The sequence below is a fragment of the Anas acuta genome, chromosome 6 (genome assembly GCF_963932015.1).
Source record: "Anas acuta chromosome 6, bAnaAcu1.1, whole genome shotgun sequence".
Classification (NCBI taxonomy): domain Eukaryota; kingdom Metazoa; phylum Chordata; class Aves; order Anseriformes; family Anatidae; genus Anas; species Anas acuta.
The window spans coordinates 38,135,294-38,150,212 of NC_088984.1; the positions used below are offsets into that span (position 1 = coordinate 38,135,294).

The 14,919-nt window shown below is 35.2% G+C and overlaps 2 protein-coding genes across 9 annotated transcripts in view; both read right to left on the reverse strand.

Annotated features, from left to right (window-relative positions):
* RFTN2 (raftlin family member 2) overlaps window positions 1-911 on the reverse strand; it is a 29,810-nt gene extending 28,899 nt beyond the window's left edge. For 2 of the 4 annotated variants that reach the window (XM_068686619.1, XM_068686620.1), the window contains exon 1: window positions 69-575. In XM_068686619.1, coding sequence (XP_068542720.1) covers window positions 69-207 — 139 coding nt within the window. In that variant the 5' untranslated portion in view covers window positions 208-575. Of the gene's footprint in view, window positions 1-68; window positions 576-693 lie in introns of those variants that run through there. The other 2 variants (XM_068686618.1, XM_068686617.1) reach the window with 2 other exon arrangements.
* Window positions 912-2,200: 1,289 nt separating this feature from the next.
* Window positions 2,201-14,919, reverse strand: part of BOLL (boule homolog, RNA binding protein) — a 42,283-nt gene continuing 29,564 nt past the window's right edge. For 3 of the 5 annotated variants that reach the window (XM_068686621.1, XM_068686622.1, XM_068686625.1), the window contains one exon: window positions 2,201-8,595. In XM_068686621.1, coding sequence (XP_068542722.1) covers window positions 8,521-8,595 — 75 coding nt within the window. In that variant the 3' untranslated portion in view covers window positions 2,201-8,520. Of the gene's footprint in view, window positions 8,596-10,785; window positions 10,923-14,919 lie in introns of all 5 variants that reach the window. The other 2 variants (XM_068686624.1, XM_068686623.1) reach the window with 1 other exon arrangement.

The following is a 14,919-nucleotide window of genomic DNA, read 5'->3' on the forward strand; positions in this document are numbered from 1 at the left end:
CAAAACAGAACAAAGTTAAATCCTATTCCTTACGTTTTCAGAATAACAACAGATATAACAGAAATTACCTTCTAATGTAAAATCCAGCAATACATATTCATAAGCAGATTCTGTCTTTGTTTCAACTTGTGGTCTCTTCAATGTAGAAAAAATTTTTCCAGGGCTGCTATCATCTGGGTCTTCCAGCTTTCTCAGTCCGCACCCCATGGCAAGATCTGCAAATGATTAAATCGCAGGAAAAGGAGGGGGAAGCAACGAGATCTGCTGCTCACAAAAAAAAAAAAGAAAAAAAAAAGTAATCAATTCCCTTTGATTTTGTTTTCTATTAGCTGTAAATCCAAATACAGAAAAAGTCTGCTTCCCAAATCAAAAGATGAGGGTACTTTCCATTCATTTTCTTGTACGTATATATAAACAGTAAGCCTGTAATGTTTTCAAGCTACAAACTCAGTATGAGTAGGCTTGATTTTGCAGCGATGTTAGAGCTGCTAGAAACTAGCAGAGATTTTCCATGCCACGTCAATTTACAGCCAGCCCCCTATCAGTGCTCCCTTGCAGAGGACACCAATAGTGCTTTGTTTGTCCTTCTAGACTGACTGGGCAGGAAGGAGGGGCGGTGGGTGGGTGGGTGGGGGGAAGACAAGAACTGAAAAAGAAAGTTATAGAGAAACCTGTTTGTAAGTAATTACTTACCTCCAGAAGTACTACTCAAATGCAGCAGCAAGTCAGAGGAAAAAAAAGCAAGTTAGTCAGTATGAAAGAATGAGAAAAGAGCCTCAACATGGTTGGAGACGAAAATCATTTCCAGAAAGGAAGTCAGCTTCAAGAGGAAATTACTTCTGGCATCTCAAAGGGCAGAAAAGTAAATGAAAAGCAGTTTAGTCCTTATTTTAGATTTCAAAGTTTAGTTCCCATTTCCTTTCCGCAGGAACTTTCTTCCAAAGAAAAACATGAACATAATGTAATATACTGTAATAATGTAAAACCATGTAGTAAAGGAGCTTCTTCTCAAGAAAATCATGTGATTACAATATGCATCTACATCACTAAAATCAGCTTATGTAATTGGTTTTGATCAACACTAACAACTAACACTGACGTTCAAATCAGAAAGTCCTTTTCAAGCTAATATGAACATAGTTACAAGACCTTCTGCCCCGTTTTTCACGGGTATGGAACAACTGAAGTCCTCTCCTCCATCAGGCTGACCTCAGCTGCAACAGCAGATGTTCAGCTCTGCTCCCTATGTATCTTTTTCTTCAAGTCCTGAAAATTTAGCGTAATTTTAAGGGCCCGGTATATATTCCTTTAATTAATTAAAAAATAATAATAAAGAAAGCTTACCACTACCTAACATAAGCACTTAGTACTCCCACATTAACTACTGCAAATAACTTGCAACTGTATGAGCCCTGATGCAGACCACAACAACACACGGGGAAAAAAGGAACAGTGAGTGATTTTATGAGGTACTGTTACTGCAGGGATGGGCAGTTTGATAATACAAGTTTTTTGCTTTTAGACTGCATCTAGAGAAATTCAGAATCATCTAGAGGAAACCAGAGATTCAAATTAATCCATTTTGGATAATCCATGTATTTGGATTTTAAAAGCTTTATATATTTTTATTCACTGTATGCTATTAGTCTTATCAGAATTGCCCACATTTTCTATAATCAGTCAATGTGATTTAGACATTAACCACTTGGGGTTTTCTTCCTGTTCTCCTATAAGCAAAGTGATGTAACTTTAAGCAGCTTACCAGGAATGATTCACCTTTGAAATCCACATTATAGTTTAAAGTTACTTAATTTTGGAATAATTGAATAATCACTGAGTGCAGAGCCTATGCAACATCACCAATTCAATCTTACGGTCTTTAAAAAAAAAATAAATCCCAGGTACTGAAACAAAGAGGAAATTCCTGTGTTGTCTTCTTGATTAAAACAAGGAGAACATATCAATTAAACAATTAAGTTCTCCAGCTTCCTGAATATCTGCTTACACAAAAATTGTTTCCAAATACTTTTTTTTTTTTTCTCCAGAAAAGGTCATCCATGAACTGCTGCTATCCCAAACATCCACGTAATGGTCCGGTCGACCTGGAGAATCCTGCTGTCTGATTCCACAAGGGACTTAAGATCTTGTATAAAGTCATGGCAGAAGTGGAAATAGCAGCAAGTGAAGAAACCTTTTTGCAACACTAGTCTAGTTGCCAGCTGTTTGCTTTTTTTTTGTTTTTTATTTAACTGAAGATAGCTTTGTTTTTAAATGAGGCCAGAATGCTGTAATTTGAACTCTTTGTAGCAAGGCCTAAATCAGATTCCAAACCTCTCTCCGAGACAGCATTTTTCACAGTATAAACAAACCCTTTTTGACACCAATGCAGAAACACTTACGGATAAAAATGATGATCCTTATTTTAGGTAACCCCAGATTAGTCAAGTAGTTACAAGCTTCCAAACTGGAAATCCGTCAATAGCTACTATTAAAGACTTGACTCAGAAGTCACTGGACTGAACCAATGCAATGATTGAGCACACAGCAGAACAAAGGAAACAAAACACAACCAAAATGAGCAGTATTCCTCACAGGAGTTCAAATCTGCACCAAGACACCTGGACCTGTTCGGAGAGAAACAAGTTTGTAACATTCCTGGCTTCAAGAGGTGCTTCAAGAAGGGTTTTGTTTTTAGATCCATTTTGCAACAAGGTTCTGCAGCAAAACTGCCCGCTGCGGTGACTCAAAATGCAAAGGTTCTGGGAAGTGGTACCAGGGAAGGAAGAGGTCCCCACCCTATGCTGGGATTCACTGAGGCGTGTCACTCACAGCAGCTCCCATGGGAAGAGCACATGAGACTCACTCATCCAACCTCGGCATCGGTTTTAGACTTCTGAAAAGGCAAACAGAGATAGGCCACGGCCTGACCAAACCGTGGGGCAATTAACCCCAAAGTGACTCTGCCTCTGTGAAAAGCTTCCAGGATCCCGTAACAGTTTTCATTCTGATGAAATGGGAAACTGAAGCTGGACTCCTAAGAAGGCCTATGAAATCTGGAAGTGGTATCACAGTCGTGGGAAGTAACTCCTCAGCCAAGTGATTTAGAACCAGCTGGAGTCTCCATCACCAAGAGCACTTCTGTGAGATTATTCACTCTAACACTTGAGCTGATGAGCTTACCTGGAATAAATTCAGGTATTACAAGCTGCACAGCCTTCTCTATAGAAAAATAGAACCATTTCTATTGTGTAGGTTAAAGAGGTGCGATCATCGGAAATACAAATACCTTAAAAATGTACCAATTACCTACAGAATAAAGCACTTCTGTTTATAAAGATTTCACTAGGCCCCAAAGTGACTCAACTAGCAAGAAACAAAACAGTTTACTCTTAGCTCCCCTGCCAAAGCCAAAATGTAAAATAACATTTGGACCAAGAAAATTTCCCAGTAGCAGCTTTTCTTAGCAGCTGTGATTGCAGCTTCCAAAGGTGTATTTGAGCAATACTGAGAAAAATAAGCATGATCATCTGCTACAGTGTAGTCATCCCTGACACAATGTTTTTAGCAGAGGACAGAAATACTAAGACTCAGGAGGATGAATTAGAAACCAGAGCTAAATTAGTCAAATAGCTCCAAAACCTGAGGCTAACTGAGCAACTACAGGAATCAGAGACAGTGCATTAACTAAGTAATATTATTCACAAATCGCAACAATTTTGCACTTCATAGTCCCTCTCTGTATTTCTTTTTAGGGTTACTTTTTTTAATTTTTATGACTCCAGGAAAAAGTAAAGGTTTTGCTTGGGAAAGGACAATGAGAAAAAAACACTTAAAAAAAAAAAAGAAAAATTTCCATTAGAAAAATATGAAAAATACTGCAATTCAATAGCCAAATAATTTTCACATCTCTACCTTCAAGAACTATTAAAACTATTATTTTTCAGAGAAACTAAAACAAAGCACTGTCATTTAGTTAATTTTCTGTAGAATCATTTCACTACAACCACTTTGACCCACCCCTTTTATCTTGTCTCACACAGGTCTTTTTATCTTTTTTTTTTCTTCCCCTAAAATGAACAATTTTGTGAATGCAACAGGAACAACAGTCTTGTTAAACATGTTAGCTTCGAGCAGAAATGCCAGGTTTTCTGTATTAATATTTAACTTAAATATTCTAAAAAGTAGAATTAGATGACAATAGTTTGTTTTGATGACTGCAGAAGCTTAGTTTAATGATAATTCAATTTTTCACATTTTTCTAGAACTGTTTCAACTATTAATGTATGCTACAATTAAATAAACAAATTACAATTCAAACAGTATACAGGGACCAATGTATTTGCATTAAACTTTCAGCTACCAAAGCAGAACTTTACTAGAAGTTACAAACCACAGAAACTTTGTTTGTTTCTTGCTTACTGCTGCATCACAAACAGCTTCAACAGAAGGAGCTTTGGATTTACGAAGCCATGAACACTTCTCTAACAAAAGACCTAAGAATTTATTACACATTTATCTATATACATCCACAGTATCTCATTTAACAAGGCTACAATGGACTAGATCCTCTGAACCTGCAATACGGTATTGAATGAAACTACTCAGTTAAATAAAATCATGCATTTTCAAATCAAACTGGATGTCCTCGTTTACTAATCTGATTAAAAAACAATTAGAAATTTTATGAACAGCATTTTGCTTACATTTAATATACACACTTACGTAGACTAGAGCTCCACCGATGGACAGAGGGGTAAAATGACCATAGGAAGCCCTCAAACTTAATTTCAATATTTTCTAATTATTTGTGGCTCAAGAAGTCTACAGTGACAAGTATGTGTCTAACAAGACACGTACTTTCCCACTACATATTAGCTTCATTACTAAACATTGTTAAAATTAGAGCCACATATTACTGTTTTGCTTTCTGTATTTCTATTTGGATTTTCTGAATAAAAGCTTTAAAGATTTGCCTACCATGTACAGGATTGTATATGCGTATTGAGACACTAACATTATATTTTAGACCTTTAGTGTATTGATTTACTATGTGTATCTTTTAAATAGGAAACAGAACCAAAGGAAATTTTATACCAGGTGAATTTAAACTACTGTAACAGCTCAACATTACAAAGCTAGAAATCTATTTTACTGTAATTTTTACAGTAAAAAACAACAACCAAACACCCACTATTTCACACCCTTACAACTTCTTACATTTACAAACTGTTAAAAACTATGTATTCTGCCATGTATTCTGCGAGGTTTTGCTCAGTTAATATTGGAATGTAGTTTCCTCATTGACTGAACTATTTGAAAAACACATTTCAGAATACAAATAATCACTTTAATATGAAATATGTAAACAGTTTTACAGGGATGATGAATGGACTTCTGGTGCTCAAGATTAGAAGTAGCAGGAACTCGAAACTTTAGGGAACCAGAAAATTCTACTTAATGCAAGAACCAATACTTGATCAAATACATAAAAACACAAGGGAGAGATAAATTTTGTATATCTACAGGTTGTTAGCCAGCATTACTTAACAGAATGTCAGAATTAGCACTTGACCATGTAAATATATCACTAAACAAACAACAGTTGCTAAAAACACTGTAACAGCTAGCTCAGTAGAAAATAAACAATACTAGCAAGGGTCACTAAATTCTCAGGAAGTGGAAATCAGAAAATTAATTTGGTTTGCTACTATGTGACAAGCAGTGCACAAAGACAAAGATGATTATTTGCCATCAGCTACCAAGTGTCCAGGGACCCTATTCCTAATCTGAACCCTCCTACAGCTACCAATGGGAAACTACAGAGGTCCAAAGGAGACGTTAACCCTTCTCCAAACCCAAAATCACAGGGAGGAATCTAAATATCTGCACTTAACTAGATGAATTCTGTATAGAAGTATATGAATTATGAAAATTTTGAAAATTTTTTAATGAAAATTTTTATGAAAATTTTAAGCCGTAGGAAGGTAATACTGTGTAGCCTATGAGATTCTAAAAATCGTGGAAGCTACAGTATCAAAATAATAGACACCACCTGTGAGAAAATCGTGTAGTCTTCTTAGTGTAAATGAGTGTATTCCTGTAATAAATTACAGAAGTCAGACACAACTGAGGTACCTGAATTACTAAAATAGGATTTCAACTACTGAGAGCTTAAAGGTTTAGCTACCAGTAATTCATGTTATGCCTTCATTGTTGGCAGACATCTTAAAGAAAGGTAAACTACAAGATGAATGGAGAACCATCAATGTTTCAACATTTTCCTGAAGGAAAACCACCTACCAGTGGTTCATCTTGGTGTTTTCTAGGTGTCAGAACAAAATGAAGCATTGTTAAGACCTGGTGATATAATCCTAACAACTGATACCTCCAGACTGAAGTTATAGACCTTGCAGCAGAACACTGTGGGTAGACTTCTGTTCTTAATGCTCAATATCCTTCCAAATGATCAAGTTCATATGGAAGTAAAAACGAAGTAAATGTTCTTTGAAGCAAAGGTCATGGAATCAACTCATTAGCAACAATCTAACATCTGTTCCAATAAACAGAAATAAAGGACATTTTGTATTTGTATTAGATGCAACTTAAGCTGATAGATGTGTTAATGACTGCAGAATATTTACACATTTTCAAGCTATTAGTTTAAAAGACTTCCTCGTGAGCACATTTTCAATATAGAATTTGTTAGGAAATTTACCTCTTCTATCCCTAAACCACTCTAGGAACAGGGAAGTTATATTTAGTAAACTGAAACTGCTAATCCCCAAAATAAGGATTTAGGACTACCTCTTCCACATTGTGGCTCAAATGTGCATTTGCTTCATGATCCAAGAAAAAAAGCCTCTAACAGAACACACAACTTTCTTTTGGCAGCTTCAGAGACAGCATAGCATTTACAGAAAGATTTACTACATAAAAATTCTCTCATGGAAATAAGTTATTGTGAGGCTGTGCCAAAATTTCTGTAGTATTTATAACGATGAATTCTAAAATCTAAATAAAACAGAAGAATAACTGGACAGATATTTTTGGCTCAAAGACATGACAAACTAGAGCAGCAGCTATTTAGCCCCTCAGAAATATGCTGATATCCCTGTGGACACAGTAACTTGCAAATATCTGATACTCATTGGGCAAAACGATCTCAACAGCTTCCACAACAACACATTTTTTTAAAAACAAATCATGTTTAAATCATGTAGATTTTTTTTTCTACCTAGTAAAGGTATAAAGTAACTTGAGTAAACATGCAACTAAGTACATGGCATCTCCTTCCAGAACAATTTCAAACAACTGTAAGAACAGCACCAGTTTCCACCTCTTTTCCTGCACAATAGTGACTGCTAGAATCATCTTTTAAGATATTTACATATTAAACTTACATTGACTGACAATAATGCCCACTGTGTAAGATCCCTAAGTGATTAAGAATCAAAACAAAAAAAAACAAACAACCAAACAAAAATAAACCAGCATATTTTACATATATAAAGATGTCAATGCTACTATAAGCAATAACCCATAGCTTGTTTTCCTATTAAATACAAAGGTTATATTTTAACCTTTTAGGAACCCAAGTTTTACAAAATATATAAAGGTATCCTAGCGTGATGAAAGGAGAAGCAAGGATAAAAAGAAGAAAAATATTTTCTTGCAATTGAGGAGAAATAAGTATTCAATCTCATTACATTGTAAAGGAGTTCCTAAGTCTTGCTCAGACAACAGAAAAATTCAAAGCAGAGAAGTGAAATTTTCAAATGTTTTCAAGTTTTCATAAAGCCAAATATACTGCTTACCATATAAGAAAAATGTCACCATCAGCAATAATAAGCAATTATTCAACTAGTGGTCCAAATTTTAAGAAGTTACTCTACCCAAGCACTAAAATGACACACATGTAAAGACAACTTATTAAGAACAGAGAATTCCGATTGAAAAACAAAACAAAACAAAACAAAAACACCAGAAATGCACAAAAGTTCTTGGAATTGAAACAAAATGCACATAGATTAAAAAAAAAATCTGTAACACACAGATGCTGCTAATGTATATGTGGGAAAATGGCTTTTCCACTGTAATTAAAGGACCTTTTAAATTTATATAGTACAGAAACTAAATGTGAAATTTTCTGTTTAATAACTTTTATGCCATTTTTCAATCTATGTTAGTAACCGATGTTTATACATTAGGCTGTATACCAGAAGTTACAGTTTTGTCCTGTGAAAGTGTTTTTATTAAGAAAAGGAAATGCAGGATAAAATCACAATTTCATGTATTTACCTGTCAAAACTACAAAATTTGATTTTGTTTATTTACAAAACACTATGGCATTTAAATTTAGGCACACTCCGCAAATGGCAGAAGTTAGGAACTACGTATCCTCCACGTCAGAGGTGCGTTAGCAAACTGAATACCTAAAAAGACACTTTAGAGAATCTGTAGAAGAAGATGGCATATTTCATCTTCCATTCTGTCCTGTTTTCTAGGACGAAAATGGGGACTTCATGTACATCGAGGTTTGAGACTCACAGACGGATGATGTAAAAAATTTCTTCTCACAGAATGCAATCTTGATTCCTAAAGAGAGGGAAAAATGCTATGTTGTTTCCTCCAATTCCAAGTGTGTCTGATTTATCACATTAATTATGCTTCAATGAAAAGATAGAATCTATTCTGATATTCCATCTGCTCAACGGACTTGATTTAAAAAGAAAGTCAGTATCTATTACATACTATAGGTGAAGTTGACAGTGGCAAGAAGTAACTTTCTTTGTTTGCAAGAATGGAGCCTTCAAATGAGTTCAAGTTTAATTTAGCAAGAACAGGTCTTGTTCACTTATCACATAGCTTTACAGAAGTGTATCAAGTCAGTAAAGTAATAGCTATCCTCTTTCAAAATGATCAGGGAACAGTCATTTTTATAATATACTGTGTGAAGCTATTTAACCAATATATACTTTACTTTTTTTTTAAAAAAAACAACACAACAACACCTTTTGCATTCTCTGCAACAGATTAGAACAATAGATTAAAAAACCTCAAACTCAGCTTAGCACTAGATGTTCATAATAACTGTTTTAGTTTATTTCACAGGTTTCCTAAGTATATAACCTGATACCTGAGCATTTCACCTTAGCTGGGAAAATATTTTAGATAGCTTTAAAACCATATATAGCTCCATACTGTATAAATAGCCTTAATTCTGACTCAAACTGATGGGTCAGCCTTAAATTTCTTTTGATTTGTATGTAGTTTCCAGTATTTTTAATAACAGTTTTGAAATAACTATTTGAAATTGTAATCATGCTTATATAATTTTCAGTAACCAAAGCTCACAGATATGTAAAATGTGAGTTGAACAACTGACAGCTGTCCTGTTTGTCAACTAACAAATATGCAACTGACTGATTAACTTGGCAGTGTGTGACACTTGCTGCTGACAAAAAGATGACAAGATCCAGAAAACAGGGCTACTGTTTTAGGTGCTAGCAAGAACTGTTTCTAGAATGCTTGTATTATTCTGTTTGGTCTTCCTAAGATCAGGTTCTTCTCCTACAATCTCCCTTTGCATCTCAGCTGCTCTGTATTCCACTTGTGGAACTCCCAGATATTTTGTTTTCTTTACTTAACCATTCTGAATCTTTTTACCCCTTTCCTACTATGCCACAGGATAGACTCAAAACCGTATTTGTTTTCTAACCTTAGCTCTCTGCTACTCCTCTTTCTTCTGTTATTAAACTTATTTGTCTTTTCCCCTCCCTTCTAGCTCTGCCAGTTTCACAGTACTACCAGCTGTAGTTCTTGCATTCCTATCAGAATATTCAACCCAACTCAATGAAATCTTAATTAAGATTTCAGTTTCTTTTCATTATCTACTTGCTCCAAATCTTGTACATTTCCTTCCCAAACTTCTAGGCTCGTGGGTGATCTAGTACCAGCCTTCATTCAGTACCTACTCTAGCCACTGTTACCATCAGCCTTGGAGTTCCAATCTCTTTCTCTAACTCCTTCTTTAGCTTTGACTTGCATTCAGATACGGAAGACACAACACATTTCCTCCTCTGTAATGCCTGGTCCCAGCAGGACAGTGAAGAACTAAAGCTTCACACTAGCATATATTTTTTAAAGCCACATCCAGAGATTTATTGTACAGATGTGTACACAGGTAAGAAGTCACACCCTAACCAACCAGCAAGCCCCTGCTACACATTGCTGGGCTGTTAAAAGGCTAACAAATAATAAATGGACACAAATAATAGCATGTGCAAAGGATATTCTTCCCTAACTTCATCTCACTAAGATATTAAATTTTAAAAGAAAAATAAGCAACTAAAAGCAGCACCTTTTTCACAATAAAAAGCATGATTAAGCACTTGCCATAGAGTTTAACTCCATGAACACAAATCACTGTAAATCACCAAAAATCAGGTGAGAAGGGGAGGAAGATAGTTGCTAATAACAGAAACAAAAATCAAACATTGAAAAGCTAAAATTTTCCCTTGTTGTTGAAGGAAAAACAATCCCAACACAGCACAGAACTTGGAAACTTAAATACGAGAGAAAAATAATGATGGAATGAATATATACACAACTGTCTTGGGAATGAATTTTAAGAGCTACATAAACTTTGTTGTCTATAAATAACAGGAAATTTACAAACATGCATGAAGCAACTAAGTAATTTTGCAGATTATACTAAATTCCATATTAGCGGGTTTTATTATTTACCTGTTCATAACTATCAAGCATTGCAACAAAAAAACTGACCCTAAGTTTCTCAACAGGCAGCTGCTAGCTGGTATGTTGATGATGGATCTCAGCCACATGGGAATGACTGGACAAGAAAATCAGAACAGGTAGGCTAAAGCTGCCGAAATGGCTTAATAGTGAATGCTCCATAGTGTCTGTAAAGTAAAGAGAGGGAGAACATACAGATCAGAGAAAGCAAAAGAAACCACCAAACTGGAATGAGAATGAACCATCAGGACATAAAAAGAGGAGCTTGTAAAGAGAACACAGAAGGAATCAATGCCAGACAAAGCATGCAATTCTGCTCCTTTCTATGTTAACATAGAATTAACGAGTATGGTTTTGGTGGAGTTTAAAATACCCTGTAAAGAGCAATAGACCATGCTACAGCTTGTGACAATCTTCCTGTTAATCATAAATGAGGACAAGATTTTAGGTAATTTAAAACAGAAGTTTTATTCTTACTTATTTCGTTACATGTATAAATGAAGAAAAAAATACTTACCTATCCTGAAAATTGAACTTGATTTTTTTGTTCCACATACCATGTTCTAAGTACATAGTTCTAGTATAAAATTACTATGCTTTTCCAAAAATGCTTACACCAAGACTTTCCTTTAAAAAACACAATTTAGGCATACATACATTTGTATGTATATACCTATCTACAGACATAAACATAGGTGTATTTATGCGTATTATAAATGCACATAAACCACAAATTTTACCTTATTGCTCCTATTTGCAGAGAAAAATGGATCACTTTAAGTTCAGTTAAATTTACAGAATGGCCACTAGAAAAAGACCAAGGTGTTATCACCATATGCCATTATAACCAGAATGTAAGCATACATGAGTACTAGTAATGCTACATTTCAAATGAATACTCTAAATTCTCTTTTGACATGGGCAGATCTTCCTTTGCCTTTTGAGTTGGAGGCAATGCAATTACTGCCAATGGACTGTACACTGGAAGTATTTAAGTGAAGAATCTTTGACCTTTCTGAAAGCCTTTTCTTATGGGAAGTACAAAATTCCATTTTAAAGCTATTGAAAAGATTGTGGAGAACAGAGAACAAAGTGGTGGCAAAAAACAAGCAAACAAATCTGAAAGCAGAGTTATATTTCTATCATTGATTGGTTGTTGCTTTAGAGCCCAGCCAGTGAGGCTTGCAGGAAAAACAAACAAAAAACAAATAAGCAAACAAACAACAAAACAAAAACAAACAAACAAAAACAAAACAAAACAAATACAATCAAGACATACACACAAAACAAAAAAAAACAACCTTACTACCTTTGTACTCTTCTGTGACTTTCTAGAACATTTTCTACAGGTTAAGCTTAAAATAAATCCAATCTCCTATATAGCACTTTTAGTTTTCAAGAACTGGATTATGAGGATCATCAGACTGTCAGCTAAAACTACTCTACTGTGAGGACAGGCATAAAGAATGTAAGTAGAGTAGATTGATTTCCTTCCCCTTAGACTAAATGTCCAAGCTCAAATAAAAAAGAATGCCTCCTAAGAAGTCTTGCACAGGAAAAGACAGTGTTATCATCTCATACTTCTCACACTGGCCAAACCATTCCACTGGATTCAGATCACGGGAACAGCAAAGTTACCCCTCTTGGGTACACCCCAGTCGGAAAAGATGACCGAGAAGAAAAACAAAAAGCATAAAACAAAACAACAAACCACCCTCACCTGCCCACCTCCATTTGGCACAACCTTTTATACCTTTGCTCAGTTTTTTAGACTCTAACGCACAGCTCCCCAGGCCTCCCAGACAATATCCAGTAAACACTGACCATGCCAGTACTTCCTAATTCAAGACAGCCATCTATCAAAACAAAAATTTAACTCCGAAGTAATACTTCCAGGTCTGAAACCAGACAACATGAATTCTAATCTTAACTTATATAGTCTGTAACTTTCTACTATATTTGTGCATATCTGTATTATATCTGGATACTGGCTGTCACCCATCCTGCTCTCATCACGTGACTAACAGCTCCTAGTAGTAATAATATTAAAGCATTTGTTCCAACTCCTAGTGCACTGGGGACAACAAATGACCATCATTACAACGTCTTCATTTTTAAATCTGTTCCCTCTTACATGGCCATTACTCACAATTTTCAAGCAGCAGATACATGTTTGTTGGGATATTTTAACAAGAAAGCAGCCAGCAGGTAATATTTTCCTGCAGCTGGGGAGCAGGTGGTAATGAGACAAACAGTTCCTTAATACATACAAGCCTGCTCTCAACATTTGCTCTTTTATTTCCAGTCACTCTCGAGTGCCCAACCATAGTGATAGACAATATATGCTGATCAAAGGCATTATACATTTAACATACTTAAAACTGTAAGAGGGTACATAAAAAGGTAAGATGAATGGAGAATTATGTTCCAGAACTATTAACTGCTGAACAAAACTATAAATAAATAAAATTAACTGTCAGAAATTACTTGACATTAATTTATAATGAATAAAATTATCAGAATTCTTCTAGTCTTTGTAAGAGTCTAAATGTATTTGGGAACCTATTTGAGACCTGAACAGAGCTTAGTTTTAGTTATAGACTCAAAGAAGACTTCTGAGAAAATAGGTAAGAATGAGAAAAAAATACAGCGAAGGAATACATAGGATTAGCAGTTCTATGCTTAAATGAGCACTGCTAACACGAGTCTTAGCTCCTCTGTTATATCCCAAACTTCTAGTTTAAGAGTTTGTGCTATTGCTTGACAAAGTGGTTTGAGGAATTGATGCAAGTTTTAGTGCTTTCTGTGTACTGGGAGCGGGGATTCACCTTTACCTACATCAGTCCCCTGACCTGTTTTACCATATTGCCACACAAAAACCTGTATGAGCACAGGCAATGGTTGGTATGGAAAAGGAATGAGCTCCTGGGTTATACCAGATTAAGCTGGTATAAAGCTTACATACTAAATACTGTATCATGAGATAAATGAGTATGAATGTGCAGCTCATTTCCTATGCCGCATAATTTTTCAAACATGGCTTTACCATGCATACACATTCTACACCAAATTAATACGTTATCACTTACCACGTGGTAAACTACTTTGCTCTAAGAAAATGCATGATACTGTGGTCATTAAGGTGGAAGAGGAAAAGCTAACATGCTTTAGATCTACCTTGTAACTTACTGCACACTATCTTGCTCTCTTTGGTCCTAGGATAGATAATAAAAGTTTCAAAGTAAAAAGCTTGCTTCTGTATTTGATACAGAATGCATTTGTTTTTGATTCCAAGACTATTGTGTATTTTTTTGCTTATGTGTGTGAGAAAATGGAATGTAAACTGGGTAATATGATCACTCTGTCATACCAGCTCTCTTTTAAGAGATGAATCTCCCAGGACTACTATTCTTAAACTCATATTCAGTTTCTATTTTCTTTTTTTTTTATTGGAGTAATTGCATTTTATTTCCAGACAACACTTAATGTTACAGCCCCCTCTGCTGGATATTTTAGGAGATACTGTTACACAATACTCTGGAAAGGATTCTTCTCAAAATAAATCTAAAATAAATTAAGGAAATATATGAGAGCCTGTAACAAATCTTTGAGTCATTCTTACTTACTGTTATTCGTAGTTTAGCAATCATCTTAACAGAAGAAGTGCTGTAGTATCAAGTAAACCTACTGACACCTTCAGTCTTTTGTTATCAGGCAAAGTCTAAGCAAAACCTAAGTTTAAAAGTTGTGTTAACATCCTTAGAAATTTAGGCGAAAGGTTCTTAAACTGAGACTCAAGAAAAACCTTGCATCAGGTGATATGGAAGAACCACAGTTTTTAGAATGGCCATTCAATACCAGAACTGTGCAGAAAAACACCTGCAAGCAACTGACCCAGATGGTTTTTCATACAGTGTTCCAGAACTCCACCTTGACACAACATAGGGTGCTTATTTGAGGCTTCAAGCAATGAATTCAACTTCTCAAGATCCAAAGACAAAGACAAGGATTTGTACCATCATTTTCTCTCAAAACACATTGTTAATTTGCACTTCTCTGATTCTCAATTTCATAACAACGAGTTATGTATTTTTTTTTCCAAAAACAGTTTTAAAATCAGTAATCTCTATGCCCTCTCTGTAACCAAACCTAAAGTGAAGAAAA